General features: G+C 68.6%; 1 protein-coding gene across 2 annotated transcripts; it reads right to left on the bottom strand.

Annotated features, from left to right (window-relative positions):
* Positions 1–553: 553 nt before the first annotated feature.
* Positions 554–27144, bottom strand: JAG2 (jagged canonical Notch ligand 2). Of its 2 annotated transcripts, XM_080658426.1 has the most exons (26): positions 27012–27144; positions 26468–26824; positions 15638–15695; positions 14109–14360; positions 13942–14002; positions 10895–11025; positions 10678–10797; positions 10358–10471; positions 10042–10155; positions 9780–9893; positions 9654–9700; positions 9334–9504; positions 8313–8463; positions 7928–8074; positions 7740–7853; positions 7404–7517; positions 7214–7327; positions 6963–7079; positions 6511–6538; positions 6341–6426; positions 4990–5103; positions 4762–4877; positions 4073–4321; positions 3335–3466; positions 2574–2730; positions 554–1827 (listed from the first exon to the last, which is right to left on the bottom strand). In XM_080658426.1, the coding sequence occupies exons 1-26, from the start codon at positions 27075–27077 to the stop codon at positions 1352–1354; spliced, it is 3720 nt and encodes a 1239-aa protein (XP_080514552.1). In that variant the 5' UTR covers positions 27078–27144; the 3' UTR covers positions 554–1351. The 2 variants fall into 2 exon arrangements, with proteins under 2 accessions (XP_080514552.1, XP_080514553.1); XM_080658427.1 differs by lacking the exon at positions 9780–9893.
* Between the last annotated feature and the right edge of the window lie 349 nt (positions 27145–27493).

Raw genomic sequence — 27493 nt, 5'->3', positions numbered from 1 at the left:
ACGGAAGAGCTTGCGGTGGGACGTGGGGCCGCTCCAGGCTGCTTGCTGTTTCCTTCTTTTTCTGCTCTTGCCTCTGGCCCTTGCTGCTCTCGGGAGACAAACGGCTGAGCACAGACACCGCCCTGCCGGTCAGCCTGTGACTGCAGCCAAGGCCACCATGCCGCGTCCCGTCGCCAACCGGCAAGGTGGGGCCTACGGCCTTGCCCCTTCCTTCTCTCCAGCGTGACCTCGTAATTCCTTCAAGCCTCGGTAGCTCTTCGTGGCTAAGTGGCTGCTCTGTAAAGCTCAGCCTGGTGTGCGTGCACCTCCCTCCCGGCGCCAGGACGCTCCTGTGAGGGAGGCCTGTGCCGGCCACGTGGGCACCAATATGCCGAGGCCCTGGCTGCCCACGGAGGCCCTGGGTCAGCAGGACCAGCCACACCGCACAGCCACCGGGCCACGTGGCCCAACCCAGCCTCCCTGCTCCTGGCCGGCCACGCGGAGACGGCCCCTGCCCAGCCCCAGGTGACACGGGAGCAGCCCTGAAGAACACGGGAGGCCAGAACGGTTAAGTTATTAAATCAAATATACAGAGCGATTCATTTAATATGTACACATTTACAGAAATGCACTTTCACGGGGCCGGGGCTGGCGTCCTGTGCCCACAGCAACGCGGACAGCGAGGGGCGTGTGAAGGCACTTGTCACAAGTTCAATACTGCCCCGTCCCGAGAGAACGGCCATCAGGAAGGGCACTTCAGAACGCACAGTGGAGAGACCTGGAGGGCGTGTTCCGGGCAGGAGCGGGCGAGGACGGTGGGCCGAGGGAATGGCCCGTGAGCCTGTGAGGGGCTGCCGTGGCCTCGGGCCACGCCATAGCCACAGGCGCCACTGACAGCCACGGGCCACGTGGTCAGCCACGGGCCACGCGGTCAGCCACGGGTGGTCCCAGCAACAGCCGTGGGTCTCCTAAACGCCGTGGGCCGCCGGCGCTTTGGCCTGGAGCCCTGGAGACCCCCACGGGAGGAATAAAAAGGGGAGAGATTCTGTAAACGGGGCGCCACCTCGGGGGGACACACGGTTTGGGGAAGAAACCCTCTCCTGCCACGCGGCGGACGCGACATGCGGAAACGTTACAAAAATAGCCACTATCCGGGAATACACCCTCGTTCTCCACCTGACAGTCACTGAAATAATTTATACAAGGTCAAAGGAACGTAGAAAATAAACATTTGTTTTTGGTTTTTGGTGGTTTTTTTTTACACAAAATAAAGAAACTATGCACAGCCTCAGCCTCCTGGTCGGCAGTCGGGTGGCGCCCAGCACGGGGCGGGGCGGGGGGGGGGTCCCGGTCCCGGTCCGCGGTGGCCGGCCTAGTCCTGGCCGGCTCGGCGGGCCTCGTTAATGCTCCTGACCGCCCGGTTGTCCACTTTGGGGCCCGGGGCCCAGCGGGCCGGCCTCCCGGGCGAGCACCCGGGATCTTTGGTGAGTTTGTGGGAGAGGAACTTCTCCGCCTCCAGCGAGTCCTCCTCGCTGCGGCCGGGATCCTCCTCGTCCTCGTCCTCCCCGCCGCCGCCCCGGCCCGCGGGCCCCGGCAGCGCCTCGGCCGCCCTGCGCGGCGGGGGCGTGAAGTTCTTGCACTGGAACAGCACGTCCTTGTGGCTGCCCGGCCGCTCGATGGGGTTGCGGATGGGGTTGAGCGGGGCCCACTGGTTGTTGGCGCTCTCCTCCCGCGGCAGCCGGCTCCGCTCCCGCTCTTTCCTTCGCTTGCGGGTCCACCACATGCACACGGCCACGCAGGCCAGACACAGCACGCTGAACACGCCGCACAGCACGGGCACCAGCACCCCTGCGGGCGGGCGGTGGGGGATTCCAGCAGGGGATCAGCCCAGCCCAGCCCCAGCCCCAGCCCCAGTCCCAACCCCAACCCCAGCCCCAGCTCTAGGCCCAGCCCCAACCCCAGCCCCAGCCCCAGCCCCAGCCTAGCCCAGCCCCAGCCCAGCCCAGCCCCAGCCCCAGTCCCAACCCCAACCCCAGCCCCAGCCCCAGCCCCAACCCCAACCCCAAGCCCAGCCTCAACCTCAGCCCCATCCCCAGCCCCAACCCCAAGACCAGCCTCAACCCCAGCCCCAACCCCAACCCCAAGACCAGCCTCAACCCCAACCCCAACCCCAGCCCCAACCCCAACCCCAACCCCAGCCCCAGCCCCAGCTCTAGGCCCAGACCCAGCCCCAACCCCAACCCCAGCCCCAGCCCCAACCCCAGCTCTAGGCCCAGCCCCAGCCCCAACCCCAGCTCTAGGCCCAGCCCCAGCCCCAGCCCCAGCCCCAACCCCAGCTCTAGGCCCAGCCTCAACCCCTGCGGGCGGGCGGTGGGGAATTCCAGCAGGGCCCCAGCCCCAGCTCCAGGCCCAGCCTCAACCCCAGCCCCAACCCCAGCCTCAACCCCAGCCCCAACCCCAGCCTCAACCCCAGCTCCAGGCCCAGCCTCAACCCTAGCCTCAACCCCACCCCCAACCCCAGCCCCAGCCCCAGCCCAGCCCCAGCCCCTCCCATCCCAGCCCTGGCCCACAGCTCCCCGCGCCCCACCCCTCACCTGTGGAGGAGCCGCCCATGACCACCGTCTCCACCTTGACCTCGGTGACGGCCAGCAGCAGCGAGCTGTTCCCGCGCTGCGTGATGGCGGCCACGATGGCGTGGGCAGTGCTCTGGATCAGGCTGCTGTCAGGCGGGTCCCAGGCGGGGCTGAAGGACTGCGGCAGAGGACACGCTGAGGGTGCCTGCCGCCTGCGGGCCGGCGCCCCCCCCCCCCAGCGGCGCTGGATGGAGTGGAGGCCGAGGCTCCGGCCCAGCACACAGCCCACAGCCCGCGGTGCTCCGTGGATGGGCCGCCCTGGACAAGGGCTGCAGGCTAGGAGCCTGGGTCCCCAGGGTGGCCTGAGGGGAGTGGCCCCAGGCAGCTCACGGGCCCCGCCAGCCATCACCGTCTCCCGGGGCCCTGGGCCCTCTCTGGTCCTCTCGGACCAGCACACACCTGCCCCCGGGCCCCCCACCTCTGCCTGGCCCAGCGCTGGCCCAGCCTCTGGCCTGGCTGCGTGCACTGCCCAGCCGAACGGGCCCGACACCCGGCCTCGCTCCCCTGCCTCTCCTCCCACCCCGGGCACCCCAACACCCCTCCCCAGGCCCGGCTCCCCCAGCACCGGGCAGAGCGCCCCAGCTCCGCCCCCTGCAGTGGGGTGGACTCCCACGTCTGGGTCAGTCACTCTGCCGGCCTGGGCCCTGCACCCCAGCACCCCTAGGAGCCTGTGCAGAGCAGGACCGAGGAGGGTGGCCGCCCGCCCGCCCGCCCGCACTCACCATGGCCACCTCCACGGCGCTGGCCTCCGCAGACGGACGGTCACACAGCAGCACGAGGAGGCGGTCCCGGGCCACCGCCCGCGTGGCCGGCAGGGCGCGGATCCCCGAGCAGATGGCGCCCACCGTGGTACCCTGGGCAGAGACGCGCCGCACGTGAGCAGCCCGCACGTCCCCCAGCTGCCACTCGAGGCTCCTGGCAGGACACGCCCCGCGGCCCGTCTGGGGCCAGTGGACACCAGGGGTCAGTGGGGAGCTGTCTCCCACACCAGACCTGAGCCCCACCCAGGACACAGACCGTCTCCTCCCCGGGGGTCTGTCCTGGCGGGAGCAGCACCGGCAGGTCCGAGGGGCGGGGCCTCCTCACGCTGAGCCCCTCCCCACGGGCTCCGAGCACCCAGCCACCGGACGGCCTACCAGCGGCAGGCTGGGTCCGGCTCCCCCCCCACCGCCGCCAGAAGGCTGAGGGGCCCAGACCGACGGCCCACGGCCACCTGGAGTCCAGGCCCCCGGAGGACTGATGGACAGGCACCCCGGGCTCCACGCCCTCTTGCATCCGACCCCACGAGGCCAGGCTTCCTGGCAGCCACAGAACCAACCGGCCTCCCTGACCCCGCAGGGGTGGAGCCACACGCAGTGCGGAGGGCAGCCAGGAGCAGTCCCCGCTGTCCGAGCGGCCACTCGGAGAAGACAGACGGTCCAGGCCCTGCCAACACTTGGGGCGCCGCCAGGACAGCTCACCTGGGGCACCTGGTCGCGGTCGAAGTGCAGCGTGAGGCGGGCGCAGTTGTTATCCAGGTGGCCGGAACGCGGCACGCAGGGGGTGCTGGGCAGCAGGGGCTCCTCGGGGCCACACTCCCCCCAGGCCGCGCAGGGCGGCTGCAGGCACTGCCCCGGGGCCTTCTCCCCACACTGCTGGCCCGGTGGGCACTGGGCGCTCAGCGTGTCGGGCCGGCTGGCCAGCAGGCAAGGCTTCCGTCCGCACCACACCTGGGCCGGGCACACCCGACGAGGACCCACAGACGCCACGTAGGGAGACAGACCGACAGACAGGGTCGGGGTCAGCAAGTCCCATGGCTGTGCCCACCCCACCACCCAGGGCTCCGGGGCTGAGCCCAGCACCAGGAAGGACCCCGCCGGACAGGGACGGCCCCGAGGGAGGGGCCAGCAGCATGCAGGGAGGGGCTGCTGGAGCCTGAGACTCAGGGAGGACAGGGGCCTCCATCTAGACGTCCAGAGACGGGGGGCGGGGGGGACTTGGTTCATTCTCCCCCCCCCCCCCCCGCGCCCCCGGCAGCAGCTCCTGGGCCTCCCAGGGTGAGTATCGGGGTCACGGACAAAAGACGGAGCCCCTTGGGCACCAGGATGTCAGACCCGGGCAGGGCCGGGCTGGGCAGGGAGGCTCGCTCGTGGGCAGGGGCCCCTGGCACCTTGCTGCAATCCCGGCGGCCATCCAGGCAGTGGCAGCTGTTACAGTCCTCCACCCAGGAGCTCCCGTGGGGGAAGGGCACCCCCTGCGACCAGCAGGACCTGCCGAACACGATCACTGTGGGGAGAGGAGGCGGGGTCGGCGGTGGCACTGAGCCCCGGAGACCAGATCCTGCCCTTGCTCCTGTTTGGCACGGCCCCCCCCCCCGCCCACCGTGCTCCCCGCCTACCCTCCTGGCACCGCGGGCCAGCGCGGCCCGGCGGGCAGCTGCAGCGGTAGCCGTTGATCTCGTCCACACACGTGGCCCCGTAGGCGCAGGGCGAGGACTGGCACTCGTCAATGTCTGTGGAGAAGCGGCCGCTCAGAGGCAGCAGGAGGCCAGCGCCCACGCGGGCCCAGGGGACGGCACCCACGCCAGTCCGGGGAGCAGTCCCAGGTCAGCACGGGCCTCGAGGTGCCCAGGGGTCTCTGAGCTGGGCCTGAACTGTCACCGTCACAGCCCGAAGCCTCAGGGGCACCGGCCCCTCTGCTCCTGGAGCCTGGGGACCAGACCCCTCAGCCAGCCAGGACCTAGCCCAGCGGGTCCCAACGGGGCACACGCCCCAGGGGGCCCTGTGACTTCTGAGGGGGCCATTCGAGAACGAGTTATTAACAGTGAACCTCTGTGTTTCTATGGTTCTAGGGCGTCACCTACAGCATGTAAACACGTATTGTGACATACACCGAGTGGCCAGGTGATGATGATCTCTGAACGCACAATAATCTGATCGCTCAGTGTATATCCTATATCAGTGGTTGGCAAACTCATTAGTCAACAGAGCCGCAGTTTGCCGATCACTGTCCTATATAATAAAAGGCTAATATGCAAATTGTCCCCTCGACCAGGAGTTCGACCAGCAGGCAGGCCGGCCAACTGCCCATGTCCCCTCCCCCTGGCCAGGCTGGCCGGACCCCACCCATGCACGAATTCATGCACCGGGCCTCTAATACACACACACACACACACACACACACACACACACACACACTGAGTGGCCAGATGATGATGATCTCTGAATGCATAATAACCTGGCCACTCAGTGTATGTGTGCATTTCAGTTCTCTATTCTGTTTTGAATCTTTATCTGCTGTTTTTTCACATCACTGCATTTTTTTCTTTTCAACCATTTCCCAGTGATTTCTTCCTCAGTCCTTAACTGTCCTCCGTCCTCTCCCTTTCTCCCTCAGGGATGCCATGCTCCGCGCAAGCTTGTTTAGACCGAGCTCATGGCCTTGCAGGCTTCCTCCGTGTGAACAGGGGCTCCCTCTTGGAACAATAAGATTTCTATGTCACAGGGGCACCAGGATTTTAGAGATGCTTAGCTGGGGGCGTGGCCAAAAAAAAAAAGTTGGGGACCACGGGTCTAGCCCCTCCCCAGGCAGCCCCAGAGCAAAGGGGGGCGTCACCAGGGGGGACACTGAGGCCTGGCGAGAGGCGGGAGGGGGCTGTGTCCACACCTTTCTCTAGGGTGTGTGGACTCAGGTGACCCCTGACCCTAGACACCCGAACCGGAGCCCCGCCCGCCTGCCCGGCGTCTCACTGATGCGGCAGTCGGGGCCCGCGAAGCCGGGAGCGCACTCGCAGCGGAACCAGTTGACACCATCCACGCAGACGCCGCCATTGTAGCTGCGGAGAGAGGGCAGGTCTCAGGGGGGCCCCCCCGGGGCGGACAAGCCCCCCGGTCCGCCGGCCCCTAGGTTTGCCACTCACCAAGGCAGAGGGTTGCAATCGTTGGTGTCTGCATCCGAGAAAAGAGAGAGGAGGTGGGTGGGCGTGGCGGCCTGGGCACCCGAGCCCACCCTGACCACGTGCACTGGCAGGCTGGGTTTGAGGGGCAGGGGGGGCCTCAGAGGGCGACCTGGACAGCCACTGGGGGCGGGGCCTGCAGCGGGAGTGGGGGGAGGGCGGGGGGCACGGGCAGGAGCCTGGCTGCAGGCTGAGCGGTTGGCAGGTCCATGGAGGCCAGGACACCCGGGGAGGGGAATGAGGCTGCAGAGCTAGGGGTCAGGGGTCAGGGGTCAGGGGAGCACAGCAGGTCTTGGGGTACAACTGTGCTTTGGGCACGTGCATGGGCAGGGTCAGGAGGGGGCGGGCCCCGGGAGCCCCAGCCCACAGGCCCCGCCCCACGCCTCCCCGCGCCCCGCCCCCCGCCCCGCGCTCACTGTGGGTGCAGGTGCGGCCCTCCCAGCCGTCTCGGCAGATGCAGGAGAAGGAGTCCCCGCTGCCCACGCAGGTGCCCCCGTTGAGGCAGGGGTTGGGCAGGCAGCTGTTGTTCCTGGCTGTGAGGGGGGCACAGAGGAGGGTCCTCTCCATGTAGCCCTGGTCCGCACCACGCCCCCCTCACCCCCCCCCCCCCAGGCAGAGCGAGCGGAGGGGGCGGGGCAGCCGTGCCCGCCCTGCGCCCGGGCCTCACCGAGGTTGCAGGTGCTGCCCTTCCAGCCGGGCGGGCAGGCGCAGCGGAAGGTGTCGCCGCTGTCGTAGCAGGTGCCGCCGTTGCTGCAGGTGTAGGCGTCGCACTGGAACTCGCCTGCGGGCACAGGGCTGCTCAGCGGGCGCGCCTCGCGCCTCGCAGGGCCGCAGGCGGGGGCCGGGCGGGCACTCACGCGAGTGGCACGTCTTGCCCTTCCAGCCGTCGTCGCACGCGCAGTAGAAGTCGTTGACCAGGTCGTGGCAGCGGCCGCGGCTGTGGCAGGGATCGGGGAGGCAGTCGTTGGGATCTGGGGGCGAGGACGCCGGTCAACAGGGGGTCACCGGCATTCAGGGAGGGCGGCCCCGGGGGCGGAGGCCCAGGAGCGGGCGGGAGCGACAGAGAGGGTGGGGAAGGGGGCCAGGCCCAGGCCTGAGCTATACTGGTGGGCCCCCAGGGGTGGGGGGAGCCCGACGCCCAGTGCGGGGCCGGGGTGGGGGGCGTGCTGGGGGAGCCGGGCAGGCCCACTCACTGGTGTCACAGAGCTCGCCCTCCCAGCCGCTGGGGCAGAAGCAGCGGAAGGCGGCCACCTCGTCGATGCACGTGCCCCCGTTGCGGCACGGCTGGCCCAGGCAGTCGTCGATGTCTGCGGGAGGCAGGCGTGAGCGGGGCCCCAGCGGCCGCCCCACCCGGCCCACGTCCACCGCCACGGCCACTCACTCTCATGGCAGTAGGTGCCTGTGAAGCCGCTGTCGCAGACGCAGGAGAAGTTGCCCCCGGGTTGGCTGACACAGTGCCCGTGGGGGCCGCACACGTTGGAGGGGGCCCCGCCGGCCACTCCTGCCTCAAACGCGCAGCTGTCAATCACTGTGGCAAAGGGGAGGAGGTCAGCAGGCCCCGCCCCACCTCCCTGCCTCTGCAGGCCCCGCCCACCTCCCTGCCTCTGCAGGCCCCGCCCCCGCAGACCCCACCCACCTCCCTGCCTCTGCAGGCCCCGCCCCACCTCCCTGCCTCTGCAGGCCCCGCCCCACCTCCCTGCCTCTGCAGGCCCCGCCCCCTCCCTGCCTCTGCAGGCCCCGCCCCACCTCTGCAGGCCCCGCCCCACCTCTGCAGGCCCCGCTAGGGCAAGGCTCCCTGGGCACAGAGCAGTTCTTGCCACCCACGTCGTCAGGGCACGCGCAGTAGTAGTCGCCCTCCAGGTTGTAGCAGCGGGCGCCGTTCTGGCAGGGGCTCGGGTCACAGAAGTCAGTATCCACCTGTTGGGCGGGGGCATCGTGAGGGCGCAGCCCCCTGGTGGTTCGAGACGGGCCAGGTGTGGCGTCCACTCGGCCCGGACACCTGGCCTCCACAGCCAGAGCCCGAGGCTCGTCCCACCCGAGACGTCCAGGCCCCTCAGCTGGACGGAAACACCTGGGGCCGCCAGCCCCTCCCGCCACCGCGCTCCGCAGCAGCCGCTTCCTCTGCCTCCAGGCAGCATCCGGCCTTCGCCCCTCCTGCCGGCAGGAAGGCCGCTCCGGACCTGCTCCCACAGGCCTGCCGCCCGGAGCCCGGTCTGCGGGTCCTCGCCAGATGTGGGTCCTCGCCAGAGGTGGGTCCTCGCCAGAGGTGGCCCCTGGGTCCCTGGCCCGGGCAGGACCTTTACCACAGGCCCCAGGAGGCCTGCCGGCCAGGAACCTGCCCTGTGCCCCCTGCAGCCCACGGCCAGGGCAGGTCAGAGGGAGGTGGGAACAAGCCAGCATCTGGAGAGCACCCCGCCCTTCCCAGGGCCACGCACGGCACACGCAGCCCCTCACACGCAGGCACACGCAGCCCCGCACACGCAGGCTCCTGCACCCCATCCAGGGCCCCTCTCGGGAGGCCCACATGCCCCACCTCGTCACAGCCCCGCCCCCTCCAGGCAGTGTGGGGTGGACAGGGCACGTGCCAGGGCCTGGCATGACAAGCAGGGACCCTTTGCCCTCCCCCCACCCTCCGCCCCGCCAGGCGATCTGGACTTTGGGGCCGGGGGATCGGCTAGGACCGAGCCCCGGACACTGTCGGGTCGGTCCCCACAGCGGCCTGTCCTGATCCCGGGGGGCTAGCAGGGCTGCAGCAGGGCCCGAAGGGCAGGCGCCCCCTGCACGCACCTCGCAGAGCAGCCCCGAGAAGCCGGGGGGGCAGTGGCAGCGGAAGCCGTCCACCAGGTCCTCGCAGGAGCCGCTGCGGCAGGGGCTGCTGGCGCACTCGTCCAGCGCGAGCTCGCAGTGCCGGCCCCCGAAGCCCCGTGGGCACACGCACTGGTAGCCGTTCACCAGGTCCTGGGAGGGCGGAGGGTGAGCTCCTGTGGCGCCCCCGGGGGCACACCACCCCACGCCTTCCCCGGGGGCACACCACCCCACGCCTTCCCCGGGGACACGCCACCCCACGCCTTCCCCGGGGGTCGGGGCTGGCGGTGGCCACACCTTACCTTGCAGGTGCCGCCGTGCTGACACTGCCCTCGGCAGTCGTTGATGTCTGGGGGACAGAGGGACGGTCACAGGGGGCCTGGGAGCTGCCCAGTCCCGCCCGCCGGCGGCCTGCCACCCATACTGACTGATATGGCAGTCGATCCCCTTCCAGCCCGGGATGCAATCACAGTAATAGCCACCAATCAGGTTTTTGCAAGAAAAAGCGTTAAGGCACGGCTTCCCTTCACACTCATTGGCGTCTGTGGACGAGACAAGAGGGCGCCATGGGGCCTGGGCCCCCGCTGCCCCCGAGCCTGGCACCCGCAGCCCCAGCAGCACCAGCACCAGCAGCAGCAGCCGAATGCACAGCCCGCGGTCCATGCACACGCGTGCCCCACGGGGCCTTACCCAGCCGGCAGGTGGCCCCCACCCACTGCTGGGGGCAGAGGCACTCGAAGCCGTCCACCTGGTCCACGCAGGTGCCACCCGCCGCGCACGGGTTGGAGGCACACTCGTCGATGTCTGCGGAGGGACGGGGCAGGCGGGGCATGTGGGCGGTGCGGGAGGCAGGCCGGGCACCTGGGTCCCGTGGGGAGGAGCGGCCGAGTGCCGGGGGCTTCCTGTCACAGCTCCCCTGGCCACCAAGTCCACAGCCACATGGGTGGACGTGCAGCAGAGCGCCCCCCTCCATCCCCCTCAGGTGCCCCCCAGCGGGCACACTCACCCAGCGCGCAGGTGGGTCCACTCCAGCCGGACGGGCAGTGGCACTCGAAGCCAGAGGGCACCTCGTGGCAAGAGCCCCCGTTGGCGCAGGGGTTGGAGGCGCAGGCATGCTCGGCTGCGTGGAAACCGGAGGCGGCGGGTGGGCGGTGGGCGGGACAGCCCAGGGCCCCACCTTTGCAGAGTGCTCCCCTCACCCCCAAGGCCCCAAGGCGGGGAAAGGTGTGTCCAGGGCAGAGGAAACCAGAGCACTGGGCCCAGCAGGCTCCTGAGCACCAGCCGGGCTGGGCCGGGCCGGGCCGGGCCGGGCCGAGGCCCACCTACCCCGCTCACAGTTCTTGCCCGCGTAGCCGGCGGGGCAGACGCAGTGGTACTGGTCCGGCTCCGCGTTGATGCACGTGCCCCCGTTGGTGCAGGGGTGGTGGCTGCCACAGTAGTTCAGGTCTGGGGAGCAAGGTGGGTGCTCAGAGCAGGTGCCCCTGGCTCTGCACCCTCCCGGCCGCCCCCGCCCTGCCCCGCCCGCCCGCCCGCCCGCCGCTACCTTTGTTGCAGAGCAGGCCGCCCCAGTTGGTCTCGCAGTTGCACTGCCAGGGCTCCACGCAGCTGCCGTGCACGCAGCCAGGGTACGGGACGCACTCGTCACAGAAGCGCCCCTGCCAGCCGTAGTGACACCTGGGGGAGTCCAAGGGGCCCGGGGCCCAGTGGGTGGGGGTGGCCCAGGAGCGGTGGCCGCTGTGGGTCGTGCAGGGACCCAGGTGGTCACAGGGGCACCGCCAGGGCTGGCATCCGGGCCTCTGAACTGGAGCAGGCCCGGGGCCAGGCAGGGGTGACAGCCGGCCAGCAGCCCCGTCCCAGGCGCTCCCCGGACGCCGGCCAGGACAGTGGGCGCAGCTGTCCAGTCACTCCTGCCCGAGCTATTCTGGGACCTACCCCTGAGCGGGGCCCCAGGAGCAGGCGCCGGGAAGGGAAGCCGGGCCGGGACCCCGGGTACGAGAGTTGCCGACGCGGCCGCACCCACCGCACAGGCACCCGGGCCTCGGGCACCCGGCCTCGCGGGCCAGCGGGAGCGGGTGGAGGGACAGGGGCTCCTGCCCGGCCCCAGCTGTGTGACTTAGGGCACAGCTCGCGACCTCGCCTGAATCCCAAGGGCGGTCACTTCTCTCCCAACAAAGCCCCACGGAGGGTCCGTCTCACAGGGAGGCACCGGGCCCCCCGTCCAGGGGCCAGCGACTGGCCCAGGAAGCCACCTGCTCCCTGGCAGACATCGCGGCGGGACCTCTGGCACGGCTCTCCCTGCGGTGGGCGGCATCCCCTCTGGGAAGGTGCGGGCGGAGGGCAGGCAGCCAGGACACAGGAGGAACCGCCCTGCCCTGCCCCGGGGCCCGGCACTCGGTCTGACTGGGACACAGCCGTAAGACGCCCCGAGGCCCTCCAGGCCTGACCAGGACCCCGGGGCCCCTTCCTAGGACCTGCAGGCCCTGCGGGAAGGAGTGACATCAGCCGTGTCGCTTCCATGCCGGCACCGCCACGTGAATGTATTTTTGGACGAGGAAGGAGCCACGGCCCTTCCTGGGCTGCCCCCCGCCCGCGGCCATCAGAGGGGACACTGCCTGCCCAGCGGGGCACAGGGACAGGGAAGCGGAGGCCGGGGAGAGGGGCGCCGCCACCCAGACCGTGTGCCCAGACGGGTCACGTGGTGTGGGCCGCACACCCCCACCCGGACCCCTCCAGGTGCCCGGGCTCGGGCAGGGCCCGGGGCGTGTGGAGCCCTGGGTGGGGCGGCCTCGGCAGGCCCCCACCGCCCCGCTTCCCTGCCCAGGGCTCCAGGGGCCAGGGAGGAGGCGGCAGGAAGGCAGGGCCATCTCCGCAGCATCCGGTGGGGGTGTCCTCGCTGAAACCTGAGCCACCGGCAGCTGGGCCTCACCCACAGGCTGTGGGGTGGGTGGGGGCTCACCTACCCCCCATGCGGCCCTTCAGGCCCCGGGCCCCAGGAGTCCCGCCCCTCAGCTTCCTGCACAGCCCACGCCAGCAGGGAGGGTGAGGCAGACCGGCTCCCTCCCACCTTCCTCCCGCCTCGCTCCTCGGTCACGGCCAGCCACCCAGGCCGCAGCATGGACATCAAGACTGCACGGCACAGGGAGGGGCCGAGCCGGGTGCGCGGGGCTGGGACCCAGCCGCACTCTGTTCCTGGCCGGCCCTGGACCCAGAGGACCCAGGCTCCCGGCCTCCAGGGTCAGCAGGCAGGCCTTGCCCCGGACAGCCTCCCACCCCCTCCCACCCGGGACATGGACCCGCCTGGGCCAGGCCCCTGCATCTTGAAATCCTGCAGTGAGGGGCTGGCTGGGGGAAGCCCTACCCCTGCCCTTCCCTGGGGCCAAGCAGAGGGGTCACCACCCCCCTTCCTGGCTCCCAAACCTTGCCCTCCTGTCCAAACCCATTCCTGTGTGACGCTGGGAGAGTTAATTAACCTCTCTGGGCCCAGGGGTTCTTGTCTGAAAAATGCATGGGGCAGCACACCCACCCCCCAGGGAGGGCTGGGGATGAGGGAGAGTCTGCTCATCTCGGCCAACCGGCACCCCACCCGAAGGCGACGGCATCGCCTGGGCCCCGCCGGCTTCCAGGCCGCCCCGGAGCCCACCCCTGCTGCTCGCACGCTGGCAGAGGGCCCTGCTCCAAGCCACTGGCCTGGGGCCCCTCGAGCTGGCCCCTCCCGCTTCTCTGCACCATGAACTGCCCACCCACTGCTCCCCGCACCCCCCCCCCCCCGCCCAGGGTGTCTCCCACCATCCTCCCCGCCCCCACCAAGACCCCCATTGCACACCTGGCCGCCCTGGCCGTGGCTTCTCCCCGTGGCACCCCCTCAGCAGGAGGCCCAGGCGGCTCCCTGCCTCCTCGCCACCCGCCCCAGGGCTTTACACCGCCTGCTGGTGCCCATGCCTGTCCCCATGAGCCACCCAGACAGAAACCCGAGGGCTGCTGTGGGGACGTCCCTGGAGCAGAGCAGATGCCACCCTCCAACCAGATCCCCCCGCCTCCTTCATGGCAGCTCCAGTGGTCCGTGGCCAAGGCTGGAAAGCAGGGGTCCTCCTCGACCTCCCACTCCTCTCTCACCCCAACATCAAATCCACTCCACGGTTATCTGCAGGACCCGTCCACCTCTGCACCTCCTGCTGGGTCACCCCAGCCCCACCCCTGCTCCTCCTTAACAACGGCTGCGGGTACTTCCCTGTCCCCGGCCCCCACCCAGGAGCTCCAACCCCAGGCCCCCCGCTTCTCCTGTGCTGGGGACCCCCATCCTCAGGTGGCTCCCGTCTCCAGGCCTGCGCCCTCGGACAGGACTGCCCTGGCCGTGCTACAAGGGATGGATGCCCTGCCACCCTCCTGCCCTCCTGCCACGCTGTCCCTGTGGGCCGTCCACACCCAGGCCCTGAGGTCAGCATCTCCCCTGCACCGACGGTCAGCTGCCCGGGAGCAGCGCCCACGTCCCGGTGCTCAGCACGGCCCCGCGCCCAGCAGGCGCCCGCCACCCTCTGCTGAGGCTGGAGTGTGCGCATGCTGACGAGGGGCGAAGGGGCAGGCGGGACTCACCTGCACTCCCCGGGCACGGAGCAGCCCCCGTGGAGCAGGTTGCAGCCTTGTTTACACACGGCTGCAACAGAAGGGGGCAGAGAGCCTGTTGCAGCCGGCGGTGCGGGGGGGGGGGGGGGCGCCCCCGGCCAGCCCCCCGCCCCCTGCCCCCCGGGCTGACGCCGCACCTTCCTTGCACTCCTGGCCCATCCAGCCGTCCATGCAGGCCTTGTTGCCATACTGGTCGCAGGTGTGGTGGCCGAAGAAGTCGTCGCGGGGCCGGCAGAACTTGTTGCAGGTGGGGCTGTAGTAGTTCTCGGCGCAGCGCACGCGCATCTGCAGCTCCAGCTGCGCCACGTGGCCGCTGAAGTGCAGGCTCTTCCAGCGGTCCTCGGGGTTGACCATGCCCGCGTGCGACACCCGCTCGATCAGCAGCTCCTCTTGGGGGGGCGCAGAGTCAGTGGGGCCACGGCGGGGGGGGGGGGGGGGGGCGGCGCCGGCCCAGGAAACCCAGCTGGGCCCGGCCGGCAGCAGAGTCCACACGGGCTCCTGCTTCACCTCCCAAATGCAGGCGGGGCAGGAAGGTGGGGGCGCCCCCACCTGTGCCCCCTCCCCCGGCTGATGGCCCCTCCTATGCCAGTGCCCTGACCCGGCAGGGGTCCACCCCTGTCTGTCCCGAGATGGCTGGGGCTCAGCCCACTGCCGGCACACCTACTGCCCATCTTTCTTCTAAAACACATTTTATTGGTTTCGGAGAAGAAGGGAGAGGGAGAGGGAAACATCCGTGATGAGAGAAATCACTGATCGGCTGCCTCCCGCACACCCCACCCTGGGGACCGAGCCCGCCACCCGGGCATGTGCCCTGAGCGGGAATCGAACGGTGACCTCCTGGTTCCTAGGTGGACGCTCAGCCACTGAGCCACGCCAGCTGGGCATCTACTGCCCATCTTACAGCGCCTTCTCTCTCCCGACAGCCGGGCCTCACCTCAAACCAAGCCACTGCCCGGGGGGAGGGGCACGAGCGGGCAACCACGGACACATAAGGGACCGTGGCACCATTCCCTACACTTCTGATTGGCTTGGGGTGGGGCTCACAGCCTCCATGACCTGCCCCTGCCCTGCTGGCCTCATCACCTCCCCTCTGCCAGGCAGGGCCACTCCCTAAACACATCCGCTCACTCTGGCCCCAGGGCCTTTGCACGTGCAGCTGCTGCTGCTGCCTGTGGTGCTTCCCATGTGCTCAGGAGAGACCTCTCTGGCCTGCACACAGGGCCCCACAGGACAAGCACAGGCCAGCCCGCCTCGGGGCGTCTCGGGGAGAGGGCCACCGGGCCCGATGTTCCAGGTCAGATAGGCAGAGAGGGGGCCACGGAGCTAGAGAGCCTCCCGGGGGGGTGCCCCACTCCGCTATGCCACTGACATGGCCCCCGGAACACCCACCCACCAGGAGAACACAGAGACGGGGGACGGGGCAGGGCATATACGCCTCTGCAGATCACCAGCGTGGCGGAGGCTCCTGGCAGCCGGGGGGAAAAGGGACACGGGGTCCCAGCCAGCAGAGGGCGAGGAACCTGGCCACACCCATCTCTGTAGCTGAGAGGTCGCCTCCTGTGCCCCGAGTCCCGAGGGAGGCCCTGCAGGCAGCGCTGCCAGCACCCACCCTGCCGGAGCCGGACCGGAGCCGGAGCCGGAGCCGGAATGGCATGTGCGAACTCACCATCCGGGGTGGTCTGGTTGTCCCAGTCCCAGGCCTCCACGATGAGGGTGAAGGAGCGCTGCGGACACAGGGGGGCAGTCAGGGACCGAGCCCCCAGCGGCCTGCGCTGAGCGAACGGGATCTGCCCTGTGATACCCTAGCCTGAGCCCCAACTCCGCCCTCGGGGTCTGTCAGGGCTTCCCACCCACCGAGGACCCCCTGGCCCCGCATCTCAGCAGACCCCCGACCACTGCGGGCAGGAGGGCGGCTGCTTTCCCGTCAGGCAGGCCAGGGGCCTGGGGTCCTGGCTCCCTCGGCCAGCGGCCCAGACCTGGGAGTCTGAGTGGCACTGGCCGAGCAGCAGGGAGCAGCGGCTGGAGCTGGAGCTGGAGCGAGCGGCGGATACAGGCCCCCCACCACGGCCTGGATGGGAGGGGCCGAGTCCCAGCACGGCTCCGGAGGCAGCTGAGGGCCGGCAGCAAGCCCACCTGAGAGGGCCCCCCTGCCAGGCCCCGGGGCCCCTCCCAGGACACGACCAGGGCAGCAAGGGCCCGGCTGCACAGGCGGGAAAATGCACCCCGGGACCCCTGCGCAGCCTCAGCCCCTGTCACCGTCCCCCCCCCCCCCCGCCCCCACTCCCAGGACCATCTGTCCTCAAGCCCCAGGCTATGTGATGGGGTGATGTCACTGCCCACCCCTGGACCCACCCTCTGCAGGGGTAACCAGAGCCTTGTCACTCACAGGCACGAACCTCTAAGGAGGGGCGGGACTTGGCCTCCCCCGGGGGTACCTCTGTGGTTCCCCACCCATACCACTCGGCCCACGCGACCCTGGTGCCACCCAGGCTGGGACCCTGCAGTGCAGAGGCCAGAGTCCTCCCGTCCCCGACGACCCGTCTTCCAGCCCTTGCAGTCTGGCTGTGCTGGGAACCACGACGCTTCACCCACCGCCAAGCACCCAGGCCCATGCAGGCTGCCCCCACCTCCCAGGCTGCTCCCACCTCCCAGCTGCTCCCACCTCCCAGGCTGCTCCCGCCTCCCAGGCTGCTCCCGCCTCCCAGCTGCTCCCGCCTCCCAGCTGCTCCCGCCTCCCAGCTGCTCCCACACCCAGGCTGCTCCCGCCTCCCAGGCTGCTCCCGCCTCCCAGGCTGCTCCCGCCTCCCAGCTGCTCCCGCCTCCCAGCTGCTCCCGACTCCCAGCTGCTCCCGCCTCCCAGCTGCTCCCACACCCAGGCTGCTCCCGCCTCCCAGGCTGCTCCCGCCTCCCAGCTGCTTCCGCCTCCCAGCTGCTCCCGCCTCCCAGCTGCTCCCGACTCCCAGCTGCTCCCGCCTCCCAGCTGCTCCCACCACCCAGGCTGCTCCCACCTCCCAGGCTGCTCCCACCACCCAGGCTGCTCCCACCACCCAGGCTGCTCCCACCTCCCAGCTGCTCCCGCCTCCCAGGCTGCTCCCGCCTCCCAGCTGCCCCCGCCTCCCAGCTGCCCCCGCCTCCCAGCTGCCCCCGCCACCCAGCTGCCCCCGCCTCCCAGCTGCTCCCACCTCCCAGCTGCTCCCGCCTCCCAGCTGCTCCCGCCACCCAGGCTGCTCCCGCCTCCCAGCTGCTCCCACCTCCCAGCTGCTCCCACCTCCCAGGCTGCTCCCGCCTCCCAGCTGCTCCCACCTCCCAGGCTGCTCCCACCACCCAGGCTGCTCCCACCTCCCAGCTGCTCCCACCTCCCAGCTGCTCCCACCTCCCAGGCTGCTCCCACCACCCAGCTGCTCCCACCTCCCAGCTGCTCCCACCTCCCAGCTGCTCCCACCTCCCAGGCTGCTCCCACCTCCCAGCTGCTCCCGCCTCCCAGCTGCTCCCACCTCCCAGCTGCTCCCACCTCCCAGCTGCTCCCACCTCCCAGGTTGCTCCCACCTCCCAGCTGCTCCCGCCTCCCAGGCTGCTCCCACCTCCCAGGCTGCTCCCACCACCTGGCAGCCTCCTACTGACCCCCAGACCCAGCACCACCCCACCTGGCCCCCCTCCCCGCCGTGGGCATTGTCACAGTCAACCACACCCACTGCGTCTGGACGCCCGAGGATGGCCCTTGGGGACCCTTTCCTCCCCCCAAGATGCAGGCCCTCCTTGGCCGCCCTCCCTCACTCGCACCCCAGCTCCTGCCCTGAGCCCCACACCACCAGCGCTCTCCGGGACCCCAGGTGATCCACAGGACCTCACACCCACCGGCTGCCACCTGGGCCTGCACCCCCAGGAAGCACGGGCTGAAACTGGGGAGCCCACAGCCCTGCCCTCCTCACAGCCAGCCCAGCACGTCCCAGTCCACAGCCCTTGGCACACACAGCGCCCGCCTGGCACGGGTGCCACCCTCAGGCCGCTCCCCCTGGCCATCCCACTTCTGCTCGCAGCTGGAGCCCGCTCCTCCAAGCTTCCTTGTTTCATTTATTCGCTCGTCCCTTCACTCACTCATTCATTCACTCACTCATTCATTCATTCACTCACTCACTCATCCCTTCACTCACTCATTCACTCACTCATTCACTCATTCATTCACTCACTCATTCACTCACTCATTCACTCATTCATTCACTCACTCATTCACTCACTCATTCATTCACTCACTCATTCACTCACTCATTCATTCACTCATTCATTCACTCACTCATTCCCTCACTCACTCACTCATTCACTCACTCACTCACTCATTCACTCACTCATTCACTCACTCATCCCTTCACTCACTCATTCACTCATCCCTTCACTCATTCATTCACTCACTCATCCCTTCACTCATTCATTCCCTCACTCATTCATTCACTCATTCACTCATCCCTTCACTCACTCATCCCTTCACTCATTCATTCACTCACTCATTCATTCATTCACTCACTCACTCACTCATTCACTCACTCATTCATTCACTCACTCATTCACTCACTCATCCCTTCACTCACTCACTCATTCACTCACTCACTCATTCACTCATTCACTCACTCACTCATTCACTCATTCATTCCCTCACTCACTCACTCACTCATCCCTTCACTCACTCACTCATTCACTCACTCACTCATTCACTCATTCACTCACTCATTCACTCACTCATTCACTCACTCACTCATCCCTTCACTCATTCATTCACTCACTCATTCACTCACTCACTCATTCATTCACTCACTCATTCATTCACTCACTCATTCACTCACTCATTCACTCACTCACTCATTCACTCATTCATTCACTCACTCATTCATTCACTCATTCATTCACTCACTCATTCACTCATTCATTCACTCACTCACTCATTCACTCATTCATTCACTCACTCATTCACTCACTCATTCACTCACTCATTCACTCACTCACTCACTCATTCACTCACTCATTCACTCACTCATTCACTCACTCACTCACTCAGTCATTCACTCACTCGTTCACTCACTCATTCATTCCCTCACTCATTCACTGATTCACTCACTCACTCACTCACTCACTCATTCATTCACTCACTCACTCATTCACTCACTCACTCAGTCATTCACTCACTCGTTCACTCACTCATTCATTCATTCCCTCACTCACTCATTCACTCACTCACTCACTCACTCAGTCATTCACTCACTCGTTCACTCACTCATTCATTCATTCCCTCACTCATTCACTGATTCACTCACTCACTCACTCACTCATTCACTCACTCACTCATTCATTCATTCACTCACTCATTCACTCACTCACTCGTTCACTCACTCATTCACTCACTCACTCATTCACTCACTCACTCATTCACTCACTCACTCACTCATCCATTTACTCACTCACTCATTCACTCACTCACTCATTCACTCATTCATTCACTCACTCATTCATTCACTCATTCATTCACTCACTCATTCACTCACTCACTCACTCACTCATTCACTCATTCATTCACTCACTCACTCACTCACTCATTCACTCACTCACTCAGTCATTCACTCACTCACTCATTCATTCATTCCCTCACTCATTCACTCACTCATTCACTCACTCACTCACTCAGTCATTCACTCACTCGTTCACTCACTCATTCATTCATTCCCTCACTCATTCACTGATTCACTCACTCACTCACTCATTCACTCACTCATTCATTCATTCACTCACTCATTCACTCACTCACTCGTTCACTCACTCATTCACTCACTCACTCACTCATCCACTCACTCACTCATCCATTTACTCACTCACTCATTCACTCACTCACTCACTCATTCATTCACTCACTCATTCACTCACTCACTCATTCATTCACTCACTCACTCATTCACTCACTCACTCACTCATTCACTCACTCACTCATTCACTCACTCATTCACTCACTCAGTCATTCACTCATTCATTCACTCACTCACTCACTCACTTACTCGTTCACTCACTCGTTCTTTCATTTGCTCATCCCTTTCTTCCTTTATTCATTCCCTCACCCATTTGTTCCTCCTCTCCCCTCCCTCCCTCTGCTCCTTCACGCACGGAGCCTGCAGAAGGCCCGGCTCTGCATGGGGACCATGGCCTCTGCCCCGGTGGACAGATGAGCCAGAGGGGCTCCGGGGGGGCGGGGAGCAGAGATGCTTTTCTAAGAGGTGTCAGGGCAGGGCCCACAGAGTTTCCGCTGGGATTGGGGCTGCAGAGAGCGAAGGAGGGGTCTCCTCGCAGGACTGTGCAGCAGGGACACGGGGCCAGACTGCGAAGGCCACCGCGCCAGAGCAAACGTTGGCGCCAACGCAGAGCCAAGTGAGTGGCCGCGGGGGGCCTGCGACCACCCAGGTGGGCACTGGTGGGAGCAGGGAGCTGGGCCAGGTGGACCTGTGACCATACTGGTCACCCCACAGCAGACCAGGAGCGGCCAGGCCCAGGCTGCCCACCCCTCAGCGCGCTGCCGCCTCCCCAGCCTCCCCACACCTGGGCACGGCGGACCGGGAGCGCCTCCCGGCTCCCAGGAAACCCCACGCCGCCCGCTCAGGTAGGATTACCGCCACCTTCTCGGGGCCCGGGGCTCCGGTTACCTGCTCCCGCAGGGCTGCGCCCGCCCGCCAGGGCCCTGCCGCCCGCCAGCTGGGCTCCCACCCGGCACCTGCACAGCGGGACGTCACCCCCAAGAACCTGAGCCTCCCTCAGTGCTGGGCCCCGCGCCCCTCCGCCCAGCGCCTCCGGGACTCAGTTTCCCCTCCGCACCGGCAGCCAGTCATCCCTGCGCTCCGGCCTCCGGGGCCGCAGGTGGGCAGGGCTGTCCCACACACAGAGAGCCCACGGGCCTGGGCAGGGCTGGGTGGGGCGGGCGGGCGGCCTAGCAAGCAGGCAGAGGGACCCTGGTGCTCCGCCCAGGCTTTGGGGGGCCTGGCCTTAGTCCCCAAAAGGCCTGGCTACAGCTCCTCCTACAGCGAGCCTGCAGGGACCCGCCCGCACTGCACGGGCAGACCCGCCTCCCCCCCCCCACCACCCGCCACCGTCCACCGCCTCCTCCCGACCCTGACCCCCAAGGCCAGGTCCAAACCCTTCATGTGACTGTCAGACAGGGTGGCGGGCAGCTGCCCCAAGACGTGGAAATGGCACCGGACAGACACAGGACCAGGGGTACCACACCCCAGGGCTCAGGACTCCCCATCCCTGTGCCCCACCCCACAGGCCAGGGCATCCCACACGGGGAAGGCCCAGCACGGCCTTCAGCCCACGGCCCAGGTCCCCGGCTCCAGCCTGGCTTGGTTCCCGCCCCATCCCAACCAGCCATCCGGCCCCCCACGGAGCGGAGCTGGTGTCTGCTGTGCCAGGAGCTCCAAGCACAGATACATTTCCTGAAACCCGAGCTTGGAGAGGCCTGGGCCTCTGCCGCCATTGTCACCGAGGGGGGAGGGGGAGGGAAGGAGGAGGGGGAGGGGAGAGGAGGGGGAGGGGTGCCTCCCGCAAGGCGTGGGACCTGGGAGATGGCAGGAGGGATGAAGCACAGGCCCACCCCACGCAGGAACCCAGAGGCCCACCCTCCACAGCAGAGACCAGCTGGGGCCCACCCTCAGGGCCTGTGTGAAGAGCACCAGCAGCCCAGGGTCCCCCCGCACCTCAGCGATGGGCCTTGTGAGAATGCTGGCGCCGAGACTGGGCCGGTCCTAGCCACACCCGGCTCACCCAGGATGGGGATGGGGACCCGGCTCACCTGGGGATGGGGATGGGGATGGGGACCCGGCTCACCCGGGGATGGGGATGGGGATGGGGACCCGGCTCACCTGGGGATGAGGATGGGGACCCGGCTCACCTGGGGATGGGGATGGGGACCCGGCTCACCCGGGGATGGGGATGGGGATGGGGATGGGGACCCGGCTCACCCGGGGATGGGGATGGGGACCCGGCTCACCCGGGGATGGGGATGGGGATGGGGACCCGGCTCACCCGGGGATGGGGATGGGGATGGGGACCCGGCTCACCTGGGGATGGGGATGGGGATGGGGACCCGGCTCACCCGGGGATGGGGATGGGGACCTGCTCACCTGGGGATGGGGATGGGGACCCGGCTCACCCGGGGATGGGGATGGGGACCTGCTCACCTGGGGATGGGGATGGGGATGGGGACCCGGCTCACCCGGGGATGGGGATGGGGATGGGGACCCGGCTCACCCGGGGATGAGGATGGGGACCCTGCTCACCTGGGGATGGGGATGGGGATGGGGACCCGGCTCACCCGGGGATGGGGATGGGGATGGGGACCTGGCTCACCCGGGGATGAGGATGGGGACCCGGCTCACCTGGGGATGGGGATGGGGATGGGGACCCGGCTCACCTGGGGATGGGGATGGGGATGGGGACCCGGCTCACCTGGGGATGGGGATGGGGATGGGGACCCGGCTCACCCGGGGACGAGGATGGGGACCCGGCTCACCCGGGGACGAGGATGGGGACCCGGCTCACCTGGGGATGGGGATGGGGACCCGGCTCACCTGGGGATGAGGATGGGGACCCGGCTCACCTGGGGATGGGGATGGGGACCCGGCTCACCTGGGGATGGGGATGGGGATGAGCATGGGGACCCAGCTCACCTGGGGATGGGGATGGGGATGAGCATGGGGACCCGGCTCACCTGGGGATGGGGATGGGGACCCCGCTCACCTGGGGATGGGGATGGGGACCCCGCTCACCTGGGGATGGGGATGGGGACCCTGCTCACCTGGGGATGGGGATGGGGACCCCGCTCACCTGGGGATGGGGATGGGGACCCCGCTCACCTGAGGACGGGGATGGGGACCCGGCTCACCTGGGGACGGGGATGGGGACCCGGCTCACCTGGGGACGAGGATGGGGACCCGGATGGGGACCCTGCTCACCTGGGATCTTGGAGATGGGGACTTAACTTCCTGAAGTGTGGGGATGAGGACCCTGCTTGGGCTCGGGATTAGAGATACTTGTCTCCCCATGACCATCTTCCACCTCAGGCCTTGGCCTGGCTCCCCAAGAACCCTCTTACTGACCCAATCTTCCCCCAGAGCCTGAGACGGTCCCTGAGAGCCACAGTCCCTTCCACGAAGCCCCGGCCTCAACCCTGCACGGGCCTCTGCCCTGTCCCCGGCAGCCTGGCCCCCCACCCTCAAGGCAAGGGACCAAGTCCGGCCATTTCCAAGCCCACCCAGTGACCCCACGTGGCCAAGCCCCCCCCCTCAAGCAGGACTCCTGGGGGGAGGCGTAGGAGGGAAGCAGGGGGCCGGGGTACACACAGGCCCCAGGAGGGGAGGGGGTGGGTGAGGAGGGAGCCAGGGCTCCACCAGCCCGCCCCCAGCTCCTGGGGGGGAGGGGGGGAGGGAGCACAGGGAGGATGCTCTCACCCCGAGGGCAGCAAGGTGCGGGGCACAGGCCTCAGCCTGGCCACGTGGGCTGGGGGGGCAGGGGGGGCTCGTGCAGCTGCCAAGCCCCTGGATAACTGAACGCCGAGTGGCCAGACCCTGGGCCCACATCTCACCAGACCTCCCACTGGGGACACATGGCTCTGACAGGCCAACCCCCACACCCCCCCCACACACACACCCACACCCCTGAGCACGGGATGGCCCCCTAGGGACTCCAGCCTTTTGCTGGGCAGCTAGAGGGGGCGGGAAGGAGAACAGGCAGGCGGGGAGCAGGGCTGGGGGTCCCCGAAGCTGCTGTGTCTGAGGGTCTCAGGTTGGCCGCGCTGTCAGAAACGGGGTCAGCCTCAGGCACCCCTATAACACACAGAGGGCCTACGCCCACCTCTGCAATCCCGACCACTCAGTTTTGCCTGCCACCAGCGACCCCCCGAGCCACACCCAGGTGGGCGGGCACAGCCTCCCGCCAGTCAGCAGACAGAACCCCTCACTCCCTCCCTGGGTGGGGCCCTGGCTGCCACCCTGCACCTCCATCAGCCAACGCCGCTGAGCCCACCACCCACCGCCCCTGCCAGACCCGGAGAGCCCGCACGCGCGCGCGCGCACACACACACACAGACACACACACACACACACACACTCACGCGCGCGCACACCGCCGCCACCTGCCAGCCACAGCCCAGCTCCGGGCAACGGGTGTCCCTGACCTCTGGGAGGCCAGTGAACAAGGGGGCACCTGTGGGGTGGGGTCAGGAGAGCAGGGGCAGCCCCACACCTAGGCTGCCTCCACCTCCCACATCCAGGCCCCGGCCCAGCCTCTTGGAAGGCGGAGCCTGAGTCCCACCTGGAACCACAGTGCAGCCCGCAGACACCCGCCAGCTGACAGCCTGGGGGACCGGCAGGGGCCCTGGGGGCGGCTCCCTGGATTCCTTGGGGGCCCACGTTCCACCTCCAGCCCCCGAGGCCCTCCTCATGTTCCTACCCCGGGGATCCCCAAAGTTCATGCTGGCTCCAGCCGAAGCCCCTGAGGCTGGGGTCCAGGCACATCCTCCGCTTCCTCCAGTCACAGCAAAGCGCCCCCGGGGGTGCCCCGGGGTGCCAGACGTGCCCCAGCTCACAGGACAGAGTGGGACCTGCAGCAAGCCGAGGCCGCGTGGCCACGGAGCGGCTGCAGCCGAGCGGAAATACCAGGGCGCTGGCATCACCACCCCGCTCCACGCCTGGTGTCGCAGCCACACTGCGCTGGGAGGGGAGACGGGAGCTGCCCCAAACGCACACTACCCCATGGCCCTGCTCCCCCACCTGGGGCCTGCCCCTCGGCCCCTCCTGGGACATGGGGGGGGGGGGGACCAGCTGCGAGTGGGAAGAGGGGAGCTGCCTGAGACCCACCCAGAGCTCAGCACCCAGGGCTCGCAGGGAGCCGAGGGCCTGCCCCGTCCCATCCCAGGCCTGGCCGGCCAGTGGGCCCAAAAGCCACGAGGGACACGTGTTGGCCCGCCACATTCCTCTGAGGCCTCCCTGCCCCCACGCCACGGCTGCCAACTCAGGCAGAAAACACATCCTCAGGTAGCGATCCGAAGCCGCCCTGGCTGGGCCCCAAGTGCCGATGACGGGCTGCGGCCCTGCTCAGACCTGCCTGCCGCACCGATGTGGGGGCGAGAGGGCGGGCTTATCGGAACTGCCCCGGGCCCTCCGAGGCCCTCCAGGGCCCTCCCGGCCCGGCCCTGCCTTCCCATCGCAGGGACACGTTCTCCTGAGGCCCTGGGGTCAAAGGCAACCCCAGAGGTCAGCCAGGCTCAAAGGGGCAGGGCCGTGGCCGGGGGCGGGGGGCCAGGGCCAGGCTTCCGATGAGGTGGGCGGCCAGAAAGGGGTGAGGCTGCCTGACCCCAGCTCGGAGGAAAACGCCAGCACAGGACTCCTGGGGGGTGGCCTCCTAGCCCCACCTCAGCTGGCCTGGCCTCCACTCCCAGTCTCCAAAGGGGCACCTGGTGGGCACATTCCTGGCGCCTCCGGGACAGCTGGTCCAGTGGGAAGTCCTGGGTCAGACGACTGGGCCCCCTCGATCACAGCCTGGCGCCCCGCTCCAGCGACTCCCCACTCCCAGGCCCAGCCCAGCTGCTCCTGACCCTGCACACTGGGAACTGGCCCCACCCGGGTCCAGGACGGCAGCACAGGGACCCTTGGGGGCCAGGCCAGGCCTTGGTTCAGAAACACAACACATCAGCCACCTGGAGGCCTTGGCCTGACCACCAGCGCTCTGTCAGACAGCCCCTGTCCATCTGTCCTGGCCCTCATGCACCATGGCCTGGGGCAGCCCACATCCCTCCTAGCGTGCCCAGGCCCAGGGCTCCAGCCCCGCCTCCATGCCCCCACCCCAGAGAGAACAAAAACAAAAGCCCACCACGGACTGAGGACTGACGGCACCAGGGCCCCTATTTCTCCCCCCTGGGGTGAAGCCTGGGGGGATCCTGGGCCAGCAGCAGGGGCTGCAGCCTGCGCGCATGAATCAAGCCCTCCTCAGCCCAGCCCCCAACCCCCATCCCCACCCCATCCCGGGGCATCCAGGAAACAGCAGGGCGAGCGCAGACTGGCTGCGGGCCCAGGGCGGCTCCGCCGGGGCCTGCCCCGTACCAGCCCCAGCACGCGCGGTGCACATGCCTCCGCGGCCCGCCGGGTCCCAGGGCGCCTCGCGGCGCTTCCCCACCCAGACAGACACGCGCAGGGCGACGCAGGCACACGCCGCGGGCCGCCGAGCACGCGGGCCGCCGCCACCCCACCCCCGCTGAGACCCCCGCGCGCCCACGTGGTGGGGCGCGGCCCCGGCCCCACGGAGCACGCGCCGGGGGGGGGGGGGTCTGCCCGGCGCGTGGCGCCCCCTGCCCGGCCCGCTCCGTCTGGGTGCGCGCGGCCGCACGCAGGGTCCGGGCCGCAGGTGCGGGAGGGTCGGCGGGCAGGGTGGGGGGCCGGGAGGAGAGAGTTGGGGCCCAGGGTGGGGGCGCACGTACCGGCCAGGCGAACTGGAAGGGGATGACGACGAGGGCCGGGTCCTGATCGCCGCCAGCCCGCGCTCGCGCACGCACCCTGTCCCCCGTGGCACCCGCCGGCGTCAGGTAGAAGGAGTTGCCTCCCAGCACGGGCGTGGCTCCGTGGCCGTAGCTGCAGGGCCCCGTGGGCGTCACCTTGGCCTGGTACTCCTTGAGGCACACGCGCACGTACGTGTCGCACTCGTCGTGGCCGCAGCCCCCCGCGCGCGCGGTCCGGCCGTGGCCGTCGCCGTCACAGCAGGCGCCGCTCAGCAGCTCCCCGTTCGCGTTCCGCAGCGCGCTCACCCGCAGCTCGAAATAGCCCATGGGCCGCGCCGCCTAAAAATAAGGCAGAGGGAGCGCGGGAGGCTCGGGCCGGGGTCGGCGAGCCGCGCCCCGCCCCCACCCGCAGCGAGCCCCCGCCGCCGCGCGTAGCCACAGGGCTTCCGAACCGCGGCGCCCACAGGCGGTGCCGCCCGGCCCCGAGGGACCGTCCGGTGCGCCCCGTCCGCACCCCACCGCTCACCTGCACGCAGAGCGCCAGCAGCAGCAGCAGCCTCCGGGGCAGGCGCCCCCGGCCCCGCTCCCGCATCGCCGCCTCGACCCCGCGCGCCGCCGCCGCCACCCCTGCGCGTCCGGCCCAGCTCGGCCTCCCAGCGCCCGCGCGCCCTCCGAGCGGCAGCGGCAGCGGCGGCGGCGGCGGCGGTGGCGGGCGGAGTCGAGGCGGCGCCGCGCGGGCCTGGGCGGTGGCGAGCGCGCAGGAGCGGCGGGCTCGGGCTCGCAGGCGGCTGTGCTCGACCCGGCCCGGCTCCCTCCCGGCGGCAGCGGCGGCGGCGGCAGCAGGTCCCGGCCTCGGCTCTGAGCGCCCGCGCTCCCGGCGCCCGCAGCCAACAAGTTCGGGACGAGACTGACAGCTCGCTCGCCCATTCGTCACCCGCGCACCTGCATATGCATGAGGGGGCGGGGCCGAGCCGCGGGGTGGGGCCGGGGGGCCGGGGGCGCCGGAGC

Source organism: Plecotus auritus (genome assembly GCF_963455305.1).
Source record: "Plecotus auritus genome assembly, chromosome: 1".
In the NCBI taxonomy this organism is placed as follows: Eukaryota; Metazoa; Chordata; class Mammalia; order Chiroptera; family Vespertilionidae; genus Plecotus; species Plecotus auritus.
Note: the sequence above shows the minus strand (reverse complement) of the source record. Positions and strands in the feature narration are given on the sequence as shown.

What these genes read in the sequence shown, in the direction of transcription:
- JAG2 (XM_080658426.1), bottom strand. Translation starts at nt 27,077, where the DNA reads ATGCGGGAGCGGGGCCGGGGGCGCCTGCCCCGGAGGCTGCTGCTGCTG. An exon ending in AGGCACCTACTGCCATGAGA is followed by an intron (nt 7,854 to 7,927) that starts GTGAGTGGCCGT and finishes TGCCTCCCGCAG; the next exon opens with ACATCGACGACTGCCTGGGC. An exon ending in GCGCCGTGGAGGTGGCCATG is followed by an intron (nt 2,731 to 3,334) that starts GTGAGTGCGGGC and finishes CCTCTGCCGCAG; the next exon opens with TCCTTCAGCCCCGCCTGGGA.